Source organism: Chelmon rostratus, chromosome 4 (genome assembly GCF_017976325.1).
Source record: "Chelmon rostratus isolate fCheRos1 chromosome 4, fCheRos1.pri, whole genome shotgun sequence".
NCBI classification, from domain to species: Eukaryota; Metazoa; Chordata; class Actinopteri; order Chaetodontiformes; family Chaetodontidae; genus Chelmon; species Chelmon rostratus.
Window position 1 is genome coordinate 13,276,980 of NC_055661.1, and position 17,996 is coordinate 13,294,975.

The following is a 17,996-nucleotide window of genomic DNA, read 5'->3' on the forward strand; positions in this document are numbered from 1 at the left end:
AACAGTATTATAAATGAATAAGAATTATTTTGAGAAAGTTTATTATTTTGAGATACTAAGTCATTATTTCAAGAAAGTTTGTCATTACGATGACTTACAGGATCTTTTTATCATCACATTGAAAGAAATGGTCTTCCATACAAAGGAATGCAAAAACATGCAAATTTCTAAAACTGGTGTTCAAAGCAATGAAATGTTGCTTAATGCTTTTGACTTTAAACAGAATCCAGACAACAGAGACTGCAGCAGTTTTTGTTTTGACAAAATGCACACATTTTTGATTTTATGAAGTGGATGGGGAAGACAGAGGAAAACCAGGCTATTGAGTTTGATGCTAAACAGAGAACCTTTAAGCAAGTGTTAAAATTGCGCATGTCTGAGCTGAGTTTTTTAAAATATCCTACAACTTTTTCAAGAACTCAGGAACTCCACCTGCATTTTTACTGGTCTAGTAGTAGTAGTAGTAGTAGTAGTAGTAGCAGTATTACAATGAGTCATTTTGTCTATAAACTGTCAGAATTTAAACACCTGTCACATGTTCCCAGAGCCCAATATGACACCTTATTATTGCTTTGTTTGTCAGACCAACAGTCCAAACCCCAAACTTGACGAGGATATAAAGAAAAACTGTAAATCTTCAGATTGGAGAAGCTGGAGCCAGAGAGTGGATGGGGCTTTTGCTTGAAAAAATTACTTAAACTATTAACATAGCTGCATATTAAATTTTTTTTCGTCGACTAATAGAGTAAATGACAAATTGTTTCAGCTCTAAATTTAAGTTCCAGGTGCATAGTTGATTTGCCCTCGAAACATCTGTGTTCTAGAGGTACTTCTTTCAGATGGCCTTGGAGCTATCAGGATTGAGTTTGCTGTGGTTGGTGTCACTGATTGTTCAAACATAGACCTCTGGGCTGCTACAATTTGTACAACCTTCGTTCACATAGTAAGCAAGTACTAGTTACCAGTTGTATCAATATAAGGTCTAGGGGTGGAAATGTCCTGTAAAACAAAGTTAAGTTAAATAACCTTCCTGACTAGTCTGAAAGGAGTGTGATAAAGAGAGATAGTACCCTAACAGATGGCTGTTTAATTCCCTACACCTAACTATAGCTATTTGAATGCCACATTAGGGAATTTGGTTTGTTGGGTCTTGGTTTTAGATTAGATAAGATTTTATTAATCTCACAATGGAGAAATTCACTCTTACAGAAGCACAACACTCAAGGGGGGATGCAAACAGCAAATGGAGGTGCAAATAAGAACAATAAGGGTGCAAATAAGAACAAACAGAGCAATAAATTGCAACTGTGCTAACCACAAAAAGAATTTTAAAAATGTAAAAAAAAATAAAGGCAGTTTTTCTCTTGTTTGTACTGTATGTAGGGTGTATGTATGTAGTAGTGTATGTAATAGTGAAAAATCGCCATCACATTTTCATAAAGCCCATATTGATGTTTTCAAATAATTGTTTTGTCTGCGTAACTGTCCAAGACCTAAAGATATTTAATTTGCTTCCCTTTTGTTCCAATATTGGTAACACTTGTGGGCACATGGAAAAATGTTGTGTTTATATAGATCCATTTTTTGAGTTCTAGCCATGATTATACTGTTTCCATAGCAGTGGAGCAAAAAATGTTCAGACGATTAAGAGATCACTCCGCACTCTTTGAAAAACTTGTAGATGCTTAATCCTCTGACATTACATCTTGTTCACCTTGCAGCTGCTCCCAATTTGCTTTGCAAAGAGGTCCTGGCACTTTGAAAGAAGCTGAAACAGACTGAATATGCCCTGATTGCCCATGCTCTCCCCTCCAGGTTTACCTGCAACCCTTAAAAGACCCAATGGCTACCGACATGCCCATGGACACGGTGCCGGCTCCTAACCCTGCCCCAGCCTCCCCTCTTCCTCTGTGCTCCAGTGTAGCCCAAGACCAGATTCCCACCCAGGAGCCAGCAATAGCTGAAACCCCAGACTCAGAAGTGACCTCAGAACACAATGCCGGTCCGGATCTCACCCCGGCTCAGCCAACAGACCCAGACGTGGCCCCGGGCCTTGTTCCAGGTTCTGAGCTTCCCCCAACTCCTCTGCTGCCACCACTGCCATCAGTCAGCGCCAAGAACCCCAGCTGCAAGATCATGACCTTCCGGCCCACCATGGAGGAGTTCAAAGACTTCGCTAAATACATCGTCTACATGGAGAGTCAAGGGGCTCACCGTGCTGGACTGGCCAAAGTGAGGACAGCACACATACACAGACACACTCTGACACATAAACTTGTTTTGGTAAGGTATAAACGTCACATTAAGATTTTAACAACAATCTCATCAGCAGCTGCTGTCCATCATTTTATTTAAAATGATAATTGATGTCTAAACTATATTAACAAATACCTATTACAAGTTACTACATACTATATAAATTACATACATTGTGTCATGAACAATTAAAAGCAAGCATATTTTTGACATTTTAGAAGCTGCAATCAGCAGATATGTATGTTAAGGTGTCAAAAATGAATATTCTGTCAAAAAATAAGTAGTATCTGATTATTTGAGTGTCAAATGATCAAACTGTACAGTGGAAATAAATATCCTCCCAGGAGAGCTGTACTAACCCTAAATGATGAACAATGGGACTTGAATGGCCTTTTAATAATATTCTCATTTAAAAGTTTTAGCTGCATGTTGTCTGCAGGTCACTGTAAAACTCATGATTTGAAGTGTCAGCTTACTAAATGTAAATATACTGTAAATACTAACAATATGTCTCCTTCATCAGGTGATTCCACCGGAGGGCTGGAAGCCGCGGAGGTCCTACGATACCATCGAGGACATGGTGATTCCAGCTCCCATCATGCAAGTGGTGACTGGACAATCGGGTCTGTTCACTCAGTACAATATTCAGAAGAAGTCTATGACTGTTAGCGAGTACCGCAAGCTGGCCAACAGCAAGAAGTAAGTTCCCGCTCCAGGGGTGTCATTTCTAAATGTGGTGGCTCTTTAATGTTTGTGGACATTATCAATCGCGTGTTTAGCAGGGATTGAAAGTGATGATGTGAGGCTTCTATGTTGCTTTTGTTATTAAGATTGATATCTTATATCAATATAGATTGATGTGCCCTGACACAACCTTTTTTAAGATATTTTTATAAATCAAATGGAAGCATGAATACTTCTACAGGAGCTATTTGTTTTGGAGTATCTTTTCTGCCCTCTAGTGGTCATAAAGTGCTTAAATGAAGTTTAATAAAGACAGTTCTAAAATCATATCTTTATTTATTGAGGATTTCGAGGGATGTGTGTAAAGTACAGTTCTACCACCAATAATCAGAAAATCTTAAAAATGTTCATATATTGCATATAAAAACAGTGACAATGTCCTCATTCTATTCTTTTTCTGCTGTCAAGTAGTTAAAACTATTTGGAAAGCACCTGTTGTTAGAATTTATCTTTTATTTCAAGAATTTAATTTATCCTGTGTGGGTCCTTTGGCCCCTGTTTGTCAGTTTTCAATAACCAGCACGTAGCTTGTAGGTGACTTCAGGTATACAAATAGAGACGGCTCATAATGCGGGATGCTTGTCAACATAGGGATTTAGTTAAAGGGCCACTTCCCTGCTCCCTTTTTACAAAATGACTGGTTCTGTGCCGTTTTCAGATACTGCACACCCCGGCACAAAGACTTTGACGACCTAGAGAGGAAGTACTGGAAGAACCTCACATTTGTGTCACCCATTTATGGTGCAGATGTCAGTGGCTCCATCTATGATGAGGTGAGGGTTGTGATTGTAAGTTAGTTTGTTTTTGTCAATAGTTTGATTGACATGACTATTACACAATGATTTGAGGATAAAACGTCATTTGCTGCACCTTAGGAAATATATTTCCATATATTACCTGTTTTCAGAATTGCTGGTTTACAAATATTATTGCCTGACATGGGAACTTCAATCAAGATACAACTTGTGATTAATTCATCCACTGTAGGGATTAAGATTTAAAATAAATTGATTAATGGATTGTTAATTGTAGTATTAGATCCCTAATATAGGAAGGCCACTTTAAAGATTGTGTTTTCGTTGCTAGCATCAAAAATGGTTTGTACACCAAATGGTGTTACTTTAATACCCTGCTTAGTGAGCAAAGTACACTTTTGTTGACTGCAGCACCATCTGGTGGTCATAGATAGACTTTGAGGACCACTTTGAGTATAGTGTGTAGACTCATAAAAATGCCCTTTTTCTCCGTTCAGGACATTCAAGAGTGGAACATCGGCCACCTCAACACGCTGCTGGATATGGTGGAACAGGAGTGTGGCATTGTTATCGAGGGTGTCAACACTCCCTACCTGTACTTTGGCATGTGGAAGACCACCTTTGCCTGGCACACTGAGGACATGGACCTATACAGCATCAACTACCTGCACTTTGGACAGTCCAAGTCCTGGTAAGCAGCTGTTTTATTTGTTTTCTCGAGGCTTTCTGCACAGCCTCAGTCCTGTCACTTGTAGTTTTACACTTGGCATTGGTTTAAAAAAATTATGTCTGGTAACCAGTTGTGTGTGTAGTAGTGCTCCCAAAATGTTTGAACATTTGAAAATCTATTTTTATTTTATTATGTTTAGGGCAAACCAATATGAGACACATACTGCTTGTATAGGTATATTTATTTCAACATAATTGTGTCTTAAAAGATCTACACACCTTTTAAATCAAATCAAAATTTATTTCTAAAGCACATTTAAAAACAACCACAGTTGACCAAAGTGCTGCACATGATAAAAGGGCATGACATAAAACAAATAAAACACATAAGACAATAAAAAATTTGAATGTACAATCTCAAGCTCTGTTGAATGCTAGTGAGAAAAAGTAAGTTTTCAGAGCTGATTTAAAAATCCCAAGGTTTGAAGCTAATCTGATCTTGGGTGGTAAACTGTTCCACAGTTTTGGGGCGGCTACAGCAAAAGCTCGCTCCCCCTTTGTTTTAAGCCTGCATTTAGGGACAGCTAAAATCAAATGCTCAGCTGATCTTAAATCTCTCCCTGGCTTATACAACAGAAGAAGGTCAGTTTAGGTAAGAAGGAGCAACACCGTTCAAAGCCTTAAAAACAAACAACAAGATTTTAAAATTTATCCGGAAGCGGACTGGAAGCCAGTGCAGGGAGGACAACACCGGTGTGATGTTTTTTCTCTTTTTTGTTCCAGTCAGTAAGCGAGCAGCAGTGTTCTGAACTAGCTGCAGGTGCTCGATAAAGGACCGGTATAGGCCCACATACAGGGAATTACAATAATCAAGCTTGGAGGTGATGAATGCATGAACCACTCTTTCCAGATCTTGGTGGCGAAGATATGGCTTAACATTGGCTAGCAGCCTCAACTGATAAAAAGCACCTTTAACCACAGAGCCAATCTGTTTATCAAATTTAAAAGCACTGTCAAAAGTCACACCAAGACTCTTCAGAGAGGAGCGACAGTTAGGTGCAAGGTGCTCCAGAAAATTGCCTGAGCAGTCCAGGACATTTGGATTTCCTAACACAATAGCCTCTGTCTTATTGTCGTTTAAGTTTAGAAAGTTTATTCATCCATGTTTTAATATCTTTCAGACAAGATAGCAGAGGCTGCAGAAAATCCTTACAATCAACTTTCAGAGGAAAATATATTTGTACGTCATCTGCAAAGGAGTGGAAAGGGACATTTTGCTTGCAAAAGATAGAACCCAGGGGCAGCATGTACAGAACAAAAAGCAGAGGGCCTAGAATGGAGCCTTGGGGAACCCCACAAGAAAGAGGGGCCACGCCTGAAGAGAACTCACCCAGATGGACGGAGTGGGTTCTCTCTGTCAAGTAAGAGCAAAAAAACTTTAGGCCAGTACCTTTAATCCCCACGCAATGCTCTAAGCGCAGTAAAAGGGTCTCATGATCCACTGTGTCGAAGGCTGCTGTCAGATCTAAGGTCACCAGAATAGCAGCACACCCGGAGTCAACAGTTAAAACCAAGTCATTAAATACCCTTAAAAGAGCAATTTCAGTGCTATGACGAGCTCTGAACCCAGACTGAAACTTCTCATAGACGCTGTTTTCAATTAAAAAGGATTGAAGTTGTTTAAAAACGACTTTCTCCAACACTTGGACAGGAAGAGCAGTTTGGAGAGCAAAGAGGGGTCAAGATTAGGTTTTTTTAGAAGGGGCTGCACAACAGCGTGTTTAAAAGCTGATGGGAAACTACCGGAACTGAGACAGGCATTTTCAGAGTATTTCTTCCATACGATTAATAGCACATTTAGAAAGTGATTTTGTGCCCCTTGCACCATCATATTCAGCAGCTGCATCGTTTTACCCTTTAAATTCTGGACAAATGTCTCTAGACTGCATACCTCTTTGAATTCCTGCAAAATAGCTTAAAAAAAAATCAGATTATGAAAATATAAATTTTTACATTTCTTTGACACACTAAAACTGCAAAACAGGAAGCGTGACTAAAATGGTTAATGTCACCATCTTAAGTCCATGTGGTGCCTAATTGGAACACAATCTGCCTGTGTGGTGGAGATTGGGCAGCTATGATGAATCAGGCAGAGAACACTTTTTGGGTGAGGGTTATTTGTTTGCATTTTTGGTGAACAGTTAAATATTTAGAATCACAGGTAGAGTCATTTGTAATGAGTACCAGCTCATTATGATTGTTTGGTCCAATTGATCGAAGCTTACTTATTATTATGCAGTTCTTTACCGGTCAAAGCAAACATTTTTTGCAGTGTAGGGCTGCAAAAAACGATTATTTGTTGTTCCAGATAAATTGGTAACTTATTTCCCCGATAAATCTAGTAACTGTTGGGGCCGTAAACTGTCAGGAAGGTGCCAAAAAACGCATTTTCCAGTTTTCCTGGTAGTGGCAAGTTTACAAAGGTGAAAGATGAAGGCAGCCAGCAAATATTCTTATTTCCAGTCTTCTTGTAACATTGGAAAAGTGGGAACCAGACAATTTTGTCATTTTTGCTTAAAATGGCTAAAAAAAAAAAAATCAATCATCAAAATAGTTACTGATTCATTTCTCGACTCATCAACTACAGTAATCAGCTAATCGTTGCAGCTCCATGACACTGTTGAGCACATTTTTAAATTAGCAGTTTTCTCTCAGAGTTTGAATTGAATCGATCATTTATAAATTGTACTTTGGTGCATGTTCTTCCTCTGTCACTTTTCCTGCTTTTTCATCGGCTCTGTATTGTACACCAGGGGTCCTCAACCCATTTATCTCAGTGAATCAGACTAACACACTCATGACAGACCAGGGCTAGAGGGTGGGATGTTTCTATTAGGTATTAGACATCACAACTCCATGCCAACTGCAACTGGTCATCAATACACATTCCTTGTCTAAGCGTATTTCTGTCAACATATTTGACTCACTGAAGTAACCTACCGTGAGAGATGTCCAAAAACAGCTACTTTGATGTTCCACCATCTAAAAGAAACATCAAACTAAACCCAGGCAGAAGAAAGAACTTTCCTCTGGAAGTGGCTCTAAGATGTGCTGTGGCTTGAAGCTAGCGATGAGTGTACTGAATCGTGTGCGGGATATGTCACCCACAATTGGCAAACAAAGCAGGTGCATTTTACATAGGCTCAAAGAATTTCAGTCACCCATTACATGAAGGTGGCATGAGCTATTGCTAACAAACAAGCTAGCCAAGCTGAAAAGTCACCCGCTTGATAAATGGCAAAACTAGTTGAGGTGTCTGTGTGATGTTTTTCTCCTAACATTTAGTAAGGCTAAACACGCACATTGACCATAAGATATTAGGACAAACGCTTTATGAATAATGCCATGATTCAGTTTTATACTTAGTGTCCTCCTCTACCATTTCCAGCTGATGTTTAAGAATTGTTTGCAAATGTTGTCCTCCAGTGTTCTCTTCAATCAGTATGATTTATCCTCTGATCCCTAAGAATTGCAGTTTGTACAGTACATCCCTGAAGAATGAAAGATGTTGAACAAAGAAAAACAGTACATCATGACCTGATTTTCACATATGTGAAATCTGATGTATGCTGAAACAATTTGTCGCAGCTGTTGAATAGTTATTAATAATGATTTCAGCAGTTTCACACTTTCCATTCTGTGCATCATTATTACATTTCCTTCTGTTTCCATTCCTCATCCCTGGAGGTCCCTGGTACCTGCGGAAGAAATAGTTGAAATACTTCTCTCTTTTCCCTTTTTCGGCCCCATGATTTTCTCTTGTTTGTGTGTGCTCTTCCTCCCCTCAGTCTGTGATGTGATCTCATTAAAATCACCTATCTGGGTCTTACTCATACTACTCACTGAGAACAGAAAGGTATCATTACAACTTACTGTCAACATCTGTTTGTGTGTGTGTGTTCCACACATGGTACAGTTCCATGCTTATAGAGCACAGTACAGGTTTATGCATGCATTGTTCTTTAGCCTGGATGGCCACAGTTGGCACCGGACCCCCAATCTGGGAAATTGTGTAACTGATGCAGTGTTACATTGGCAAGTAGTAGGTAGGCAGGATGTTATTGTCTTGCTCATTGACACAACACAACACAACACAACACAAGAGGACAACTGTCTAAGAATTAGAGCACAAAAGCAGACATAAATACAAGTATTTGTATAGAGTACACGTAAGACTTCTGTAGACTTTTTCTATTGTGCATTTCACATTTTTCTTTTGTTAAAGGTTTCTTGCTTAAAAGCTGGATGGATTAAATGCCTTGTGTCTTTGACAGAACAGCCCCTGGTTGATTTGTACATAAATGCACATAAATGGGCAGCGAGTCTAATCTTCATTTCCTCCACCAAACAACTATACCCTTACTTTTTTCATTCTCTTTGTTAAAGGCAACACCTCCATTATTTTGGCATATGATGCATGTTAATGGACACACAAAGCACACACTAGACGTACCATACAGTAGAAGAAGTGGTCACTTGGTACAGTGGTCAGGATGTGCAGCAAATGTAGCTGTGTTGCTGGAAAGTTTATGTGTTGTGGCACTGTGAAATAAGACTTCTTGTGGGACCATCTTGTGTACCATCAACTGTGATAGTGTGCATTAAAAGACGACGTCAGTATGATGTCTTACACAGAAAACAATTGGTGCGGCATAGGCCACCCCTGTGTGTTTCCAGTTTCCTAATACACTGATCATTGTTTTTGTAAGAATGTTATTACAAATGCAAGAAAACGATGGATCAAGCTTTTCAAATATGCCAGTTATAGTGTAAAGTAAGCAATTGATATTTCCAAAGAAAAGTGCATGTTAGTTTCTTTCCTTTATTAATTAGACAGATTCTTTATTTACGTATAAGTCACACTGCCTGTGTGACTGTTTAAAGCTGATACCTGCCAATGCTGAAGCTGCAGTTTGTCGAGACATTAATGCATATTAACTTTCTTGCTTCTAAGCTTGCTCTCTTCCTCTTTATAGCTCCACTTACTTTGCCCATACCCATCTTCCCTGTCATTTGTTAAGTCTAATTCACCCTTGGATGGATGCACACCATTCACTTCTTTTTTTTCAATGTGCCTTTTTTTTCTTCTCTTTTCCTCTCCTTCTTTTAATTCTCTTGCTTGATTTTGTCCTCTCTCTGTCACTCTCTCTCAGTGCTCACAAAGCCTTCCCACCCTCATTTTTCTGCAATTGAATCATTTTCACTTTTACACTTGTGTGTGGTGGAGTAATTACAGGCTGTTAAACAGAGCATGCCCCCTTAAAACACACGCACACATACACATACATACTCTCTATCGCTCTCCCTCCACTCATAGTGCAGCCGTTTGTGAAATTAAGTCCATTCCCCTTGCAACTCCGCTCCCATCAAAGTCAGACCCCACCATAACGACTACTACTGCTACATACACATACACACACAATAGCGGATATGTAAAAGACCTCAGCCTGAGCAGTTTGTCACTTTCTCCCTGCCTTCATCCCTCCATCATTTTTTTCTCTTCATTTTCATTGCCAAAACCCTCTCCATAACCCCTCTACCCCAATACACACCAGTGGATCTGCTGTCAGATAAAAGATCAGCCTTTGAGCATGTGAGGGTAGGAAAGAATGACGAAAGAGAACTGAAAGGGATATTTTGAAGTGCATCCCGGCTGCAACTTCCCGGGCAGGGAGGAGTTTATTATGAATCCATCAGTCCTCAAGCTCCTCTGTAGTCCAAAGATTTTTAGCCTTTCTCATTTGACAGTTTTTTGTACCAGGGGAGAGAAGTCGAGAGCTGAAGATCTGCATATAGCATTAGTTGGGTTGAAGCTTCAGTTTGGATGTTGGATGTTAATGTTAAGATCATATCGTTCATACTGTAGTTACAGGCAGCTGAGTCACAAAAAACCTTACCGTGAGTCTCCCAGTTGTGATTTGGAGTCTTAGATATCTGGAATTTCTGAGAGCAACAAAGTATGCCTCCAGACAAAATTGGATAAACTTTACAAACAGTCAGAAAAATGAAATCTGTGATAGAAAAATATAAATAGACAACAACGTGGAGAGGTGAGCTGTTAAATAAAAAAAGTAGCATAGGGATGTCAACAAATATTGTAACAAATTGTTAAAAAAAAATTGTTGTTTGATTGCCGGAAATTGTGTTTAAGTCTGACATTTGAATTCCTCTGGTCATTATATTCAGGGAAAATAGTTCCAGAGTTTGATGTGAAAATATTCCAGCTCCACATGCTGTTTCCCCGCTGTTCTCGGATGTCCTCACCCCTCTCCTGAGTCGGTGAATTACGAGTTTATTTCAACCAAATATTGTTGATTGTCGGAACAGTGCATGACAACACAACAAGGCTTTGGTGAGTTTCATTGTGTTTCTATCTCTGATTTGGTTGAAATAAACACTTAGTTAGATGTGAAAATATTCTGGCTCTACATGCTGTTTTTCCCTGCTGCTTCTCGTGTGCCTAACCTCCTGCTTGCAGCCATCTTGGTTGGTTTGTATCAAACAAACCTAATACCGTTGCGATTGGCTGACATGGACCAGAACGACGGGAAATCTGTCTTAATGAGACCATACACATCTGCTAGAACAAATAAAACATGAGCTTGCAGATTCGTCTGCTTCTGAGACTAGTATGCAATACTCCGAAAACAACTACTGAAGTGTTAACAAACCAGTCAAAAGATGGCTCCAAAACCACCACTGCTGGCAGCTGGGCTTAAATAAAATCTAATATCATTTGTAATACAGTGAACAGCTCTGCATTATTTGTTTGTACTTAATTTCACTTGTTAAAAAACTGCTCCAAATGCATTACACAGCAGAATTAGGGAATTTAGGCAGTTTATCTGGTTTGACTTTAGGCCACGAGTGGGAGTTACTGCCCTTGAATATCATACGGTCTGTCCTAATTTGGAATAAGAGGAGAATTTTCTGTCCCTCACAGTTTCCTAGTGTTATGCAAATGAATTACAATGCTGGTATAATTTGGTCAATGTGATCAGAGGCTCACATTGTTCCGTCTGACCTGCAAATCATTAAAAAAAGCACCTTATGTGTGTGATCTGGCAGACATGTGCAATTAGCACTTAAATTGCACTTGAGGTATTAGTTAAGACAGTTGTGACCAGGAATTGGAATTGCATGCAGTTGTCCTCATAAATCACATGCTAAGCAATAGATACTTGTTCCAGTTTAGTGCAGCAATAATTAGTGGACCTCTTCATGCATATGGGCATAAACTACAAATCACCAGATTACAGGAATGCATGTATAACACATCTGTAGAGGTGGGAAACACACGTGTTGTCTCATTTCTCATGCAGCTCTGACAACTTAGCTCCACCTGCCAGGAAAGCTGTCTGGCCATAGATAAGCCATACTCTTCCTCAGAGAGGTGGAAAAGTTCAAGCCTTCACTTGCTGTGTGTTGTTTTATTTGTGTGAGTCTCTCTGCTGCCGGAGTAACAGACGTGTTGGCACCATGGCAACTGTGGCCTTATGAAGAAGGGAGCAGGAGGACATGCGTTGATGGGCTGATTTGTTGAGCTTGATGCTGGGATGGAAAGGATCATCTGAGGGATGTTCTCTGTTGTGGGCTGCTTTGATGTGTACACGTTTACACAGAAACCTCTGCAATGTGATGCTTCCCAAGGATAAAAACACATTTGAAGGAACACTCTGATGTATTCCTTATTTGCTGTCTTACAGAGTGTTTTATCAGAAGATCAATATTAATTTCATCTTCAAAACAGGTGTATATAACACACATTACTTAACATCCACCTTGTTTTATCCTCCTGTTATGGCTGAGCCATAACGTAACTTCCAATCTCACATCCTAAAGATGAGTGCAGTGGGAGTTTCATCTAGTCAACAAGTTGTAAAATGTGTTTTGAGCCACATGGCTGTATAAAAGTAGCACGTGCTACTAATGCACATAGGTGCTAACAGAATATGGCACAACATTGCTTTGTGACATTTTTTTAGGTAACGTAACAGCAGAAAGGTTCTCAGAGATTTAGCTGATAGTTTGCAGGAGGGCAACTGGTTGTGTGGTGTAGTAATGGACATTGAAATTTGCAATGGTCAGTGTCAGAGTGCCAGTTACTTACAAGAATGCCTGTTTGTCTGTGGTGTCATGAAAAACCAAAACCCAAGGATAGGTTTAAGTTGAAAGTTTTCAGGTAAACATTAAGTTATTGCACTCGTCTTATTGCTTTTTGCCTTATAGTCACAGAACAACTCTGATGTGATAACTGGTTCATCACTACAGTGTTACTCATCATGAATAAGGGCAGAGTGCATGTATTAAAAGTATGTTGCCATGTAGAGAATGATTTTGGTTTTACCAGAGCCATAATACAGCGGGTGGTTACCTACATATATACTCTCTAAAATAGACTAGTTACAACTCTGAGTCAATGACCTGAATTTCAATACATTTCTTCATTGTCAAACGTCACTTGCTTACTCCCAGATGACATGAAGGACTTTGGTCACGAGCCTCTGATGTGTAAATGCAGGCTGGACTATTAAACAGCAAAGGAGGCTGCACCTCTCTGAAGCTCTAAGCTTTGGTCCACAGGTGGCAGTGTGGCACCATGTCTTGGCATATCTGACTGAAATTGACTTTGTCTTTTACTTCCTTTGTGTTTATTATTTTCATCTCTCCCTCCCTCTCAGTCTTATGCTCTTGCTCATTCCTTTTCTGTCTCCCCTTAAGTGTTGTTGCTTCTCAACATCTCTCCATCTTTGCTCTTTCATTTTTCATTTTAACTTCTCCTTTTCCCATTGTTTCAAACATACATGTGGTTGTTGATGCTTGATTAAGGAGCAAGAAATGTCGGCTGTTTTTTTCCACCTATAGTTCATTGCCTGATGTCTCTGGTGGGTTAGGCAACATAGAGGAAATAATTACAGTAATAATGAGCATTGTAATAACTTCAATCAACGGATGACATTTGAGCTGTGCCGGCTCCCTCCCACTCTGTTTTACAAATAAACTGACTCTCTAAATGCAGCGTCTGACATTTGTTGTAATGGTACATGCTTTACAGTGCTTATCTCATGATATTGATTTCTTGGTAAGGTTAGTCCCTTGCTCTGCCTGTGTTGCAAGACTGAACCGGTGCTACAGGGCCACTATATTTGCACAGTAATAAAAGAGAAGTAGAGTCAAAGTAGAAAGACAAAAATATGCTAAAACACTTAACTGCTAATTTTCATAAATACTTCGACTTAAAAACAAAGCAGTGATGACAAAGACAAACTAGAGTAGATCAAAGCAACCTGGCAGTAATCTTAAAAGCACCGTCCACCAAACATTGATAAGAATAATGATGTGTTTTCACAATGAGTGCATGTGTAAAAGAGAAGGTACTGAGAAGAAGTACGTCATGGGTAATTTCATTTCTTAAAACGGTGAGTGCTGAGGGCAGTGAAATAACCCAGCACTCCCAAAACAGTAATTTCTCCTTGTCCTGCCCTTCACCGGTCATTTAATCTTTTCCATCACCCTCCCTTTCCCCTTCTTCTCCCCTTCAAATTATAACTATTTAAAGTACACGACGCTGTTATGTAGGGCGGCATTAAGTGATTGATACTAATGTGTCAGCTTTGCACTGACTTTATATCCTATGGTGGTGCTTCTAAAATTTATTTCCTACAGTATCTATTCACATGCAGAATCTATGGTGAAAAAAGTCTTAAAGTTGTAGATTAAGCAGGTCATTCTAAAGTGATTGTATCTAAGAATATGTTATACATGTGTGAGAAGTTTTAGAAAACTGTACAAGAGAAACAATGGCAAAATATTTAGATGGAGTTATGTATTTGACTTGACAAAAATATAGTATGGATGAAAGAGGAAAATTAAGAAGATAGAACTGAACAAGTTAGAGAATAAGGTGTGGTGGAAGTTTTTGATGGTACTGCAAATGTAAAAATTGTGTTCTGGTAAGAAGATAACTTTTCTTAATAACAGGACAATCTCTTACTAAACTGATGACCTTGTTTCCCTTCTATCTGCAGGTATGCCATCCCACCAGAGCACGGCAAGAGGCTGGAGAGGCTGGCACAAGGTGAGGCACTGATGATGCGTTCAATTAAAATCTATTTGTTTTTTCCTATTTCACCATTCCACATGGTGCATTGGCTTTCTGTCACATAAAGTGAAGAAGAAAGTGCTTCAAACTGCTAACCACACCCTGTGAAATCATACACATGCTACACACTTAGCACATACACAGAATACACACCAGCACACATCCAAATCTTTCTTGTTCTCCCTTTCACAGAAGAATAGAAAATAAAGTAGCACATCTCAGTTACACCAAGCCTCATTCCTCTTGAGCACAGCATGTATAACACTGTTAAGAACCCTTTACCATTCACAATAAACAACCTTTCTGCAGTTTCTTGTCTGGAAAACACAGTGGTCCTCACAACGAATGCTGTGCCATGCTCTGTGGGCCACACATTGAAAATTCCTTTGCAAGTACTCAGTGGGTGAGAAACTTTGATATTCCACTTTCTCACCACATACAACAACATAGATTTCTTTGTCACCTGGCTGTGCTTAAATGGAGCTTGAGAGGCAGAAGCAGCTTGAAGCACTTAGTGTGTGCAGTCACTTGTACCAAAAAGATCAGGAGGGCTGTTGATGCAGAATTTGGAGGAGCGCTGGTTGAACTGATGCCAGCAGCATCAACTGCGCATTCTGCAGAATGAGTTGGAGGAAACTTACAAAGCTCAGGAATGAAGTCAAATCAGTCCGGGCTGTGCATTGATCTTTATTGTGCCGCGGAGCAAGCATTGGCTGTTGCTGCTTGCTGCATTGTGTTCCTATGTGTCACATCCAAAGAGCATTGCAGATTTGAAATTAATTACATTAGAACCACTTTAAATGAGTATCAGACTGTATCTCTAATTTCCCTCAACTTTGCATGCTTTGCTGAAAGTTGGTTCTGACACGAGGGTTTTGTCTCAAGTTCTGCAAATCTTGTGTGACCCAAATAAATTGAGTGGCTAATGACTATTGCACTTCAGGCCCTGCCTTTAGTGTTTCTTCAACCGCCTAACCCTTTCTCTGATATGAGTTCTCCTTGCACCTCTCCCTTTTATTTCCACCACTCATGGTCTCCTCCTCCTCCTCCGATCCACTCTTTCGATCGATGAGGATTAACTTGTGCATTGCATGTTGCTAAGAGTGAGGTAAAAAATGAGGGGATGGTGACGGACAGACTACATTATATAGACACACCGTTTGTCCTTGTTGTATAGAGACAAATCGATAACCTCTTACTGTCTTTCTTTGATCCAGAGTGGCTAGAATATGTAACACACAATATGTGACAGACAAGCAATCTCTTATAAAAACAATACAAAAAACCCCAGCACCAAACACCAAACACTCTGTTAGGGGGAGCAGATGTATAGCTATATGCATATCTAATTACATCACAATCTAAGACTGTGGCTTGAATTATATAAATGGAAATCACAGGCGTACCAATAACTTCATATTATTATTTTAAACTTATCAACCAAATAGTTCTGAATGTGGACCTCAAGTAATCATAACAAGTACTTTTAGTCAGTGAAGCTAACGTTTCCTCAGTTATTTTGTGTAACATTAATTTATATCACGTTGTCTGTTATAGTAAGTGCGACTTTCAAGGAGATTGATGAAAACCAAACCTAAATTGATTTGATAAGAGACTCAAAAGGATTCTGATTTGATAGTGAATTCAGTACTGGATTTTAAAATACACACTGTAGACAATTTTAATCACTCTTCATGTTGGCATTGAGCTTTCAGTCACAATCAGATTGCAGCCTTCATCTCTCCTGCTATCTAAGCAGCTGGCAGTGGGAGGAAAGCAATGCCAACGTTATTTAACAAGCATCCACTGACCTATCAAAGCCATCGTCAGCACAGGTAGCCAACTGTTTACGAGGTCCTAAAAAGACAGTTATGAGCACACTAGGAATGCCTAATGGGGCCGGGACAATGGTCTTGTTACTTGAAAACTCCTCTCCAAACATTTGACACAGCGACAGCCGTTGTTCTTATCACTCCTCATCTCTGCATTATTTTAGTCATGGCTTCAGACTTATTGGGTTGGGGGGACTGGGAGAGGGTGCAGGGTTGGAGGCAGGAACTTAATTTTCAAACTCAAAAGGACAGAATGAAGCCTTTAAGTTAATATTACCCCGCGGAGAGCTCAGAGAGCCAGCTGCATTTTAATGGGGATTAATACCCGGGCTCTGTCGGCACATTATTCACCTTTATCAGCTCCAACAAGCAGGCAGGCGATGAGAGCATAGAGGCCCTCTCTCCCCTCTCTTGCTTTGTAGGGTGGAACAGAGGCTGAAACAATGCAGTGAAAATGAAGGATGAAATGGGTGCCGATTATACTGTCAGTCACATTAAAGTTTAACTGGGTGGAGGCTTGGATGGACCCCCCTTTGAGCCACTGGCGGGTACAGACAGTAAAGAGTCAGAGAGTGAGTGATGGAGGAGAAATTCTTGCTTTTGATTATGCTGTCTGAGTCTCCCTGTCTTCAAGAGCAAAAGTGAACCTTTGTTTTAGACGGAGAGCTGAGGCTTTGAAAACCCAAAATGTCAGAGGGGTATAATATGATCTCAAAGCACTCTGTGTTTTTAAGAAAGTGGGGTAGTTATTTTGCAACACAAAAGGTAACAGTACAAAAGTTTCAGCAGCTATGCAAGGGGGCTTTTGCTTACATTTATGTTGTATAATTCCAATTAGCGATGCACGATAACTGTTTTCTTTAAAACTGATACCGATAACCGATAGCTTTCAGCTCCTAAAAACCAATACCAATGAACGATAACCAATAACACACACATAAAGCTAAGATCATGATATCAATACTATGAACACAACCAAAAACGGTTTTGACTGCCATGCTGACGAAAATAACAGGAATCAGGAAGCGTTTGTCATTACACAAGTTACACAAGTGCAATGAAATTATATTCAGTTACAACCCGTCCCAGAGGACACAAAGGCACAAAAGACAGTACAAATAATTGACATTGGAAGACAGGGACAGGAGGACCACGATGCAGCCAGCAGGGCGGTGCTTCGCTTACTTAGATGTGGAATTGGGAAAAAAACCTCAGCGTATATAGTAAATATATATAATGTATATACCGTAAATATACAGTATATACAGTAAATATATATATATATGTTATCGGGGCTATTCGTCATGATATCGGACTTATCGGAATGACGTCATAATTTCCTGTTAACGGCCCGATAATTATCGGTAAACAGGTAAACAGGTTCCTTGGTAACAGGTGATAGTATCATGATTGGGTATGAAAGGGGACTTGAAAGGCTCAGTCGATCACAAGCAAGGATGGAGCGAGGTTCACCACTTTGTAAAACGCTTGATTGTATGAAGGATATTGGTTATTTACTTTTTGCTCATTATTTTTTTATGTTTGGGGTTTTTTTTTTTTCGTGCAATTAACTTTGGG

The 17,996-nt window shown here is 39.6% G+C and overlaps 1 protein-coding gene across 1 annotated transcript in view; it reads left to right on the forward strand.

The window, feature by feature from the left end:
- Nucleotides 1–17,996, forward strand: part of kdm4b (lysine (K)-specific demethylase 4B) — a 48,544-nt gene that overhangs the window by 1,801 nt on the left and 28,747 nt on the right. Inside the window, exons 2-6 of the mRNA XM_041935549.1 lie at nt 1,816–2,232; nt 2,780–2,955; nt 3,659–3,773; nt 4,253–4,446; nt 14,513–14,562. Coding sequence (XP_041791483.1) covers nt 1,843–2,232; nt 2,780–2,955; nt 3,659–3,773; nt 4,253–4,446; nt 14,513–14,562 — 925 coding nt within the window. The 5' untranslated portion in view covers nt 1,816–1,842. The remainder of the gene's footprint in view (nt 1–1,815; nt 2,233–2,779; nt 2,956–3,658; nt 3,774–4,252; nt 4,447–14,512; nt 14,563–17,996) is intronic.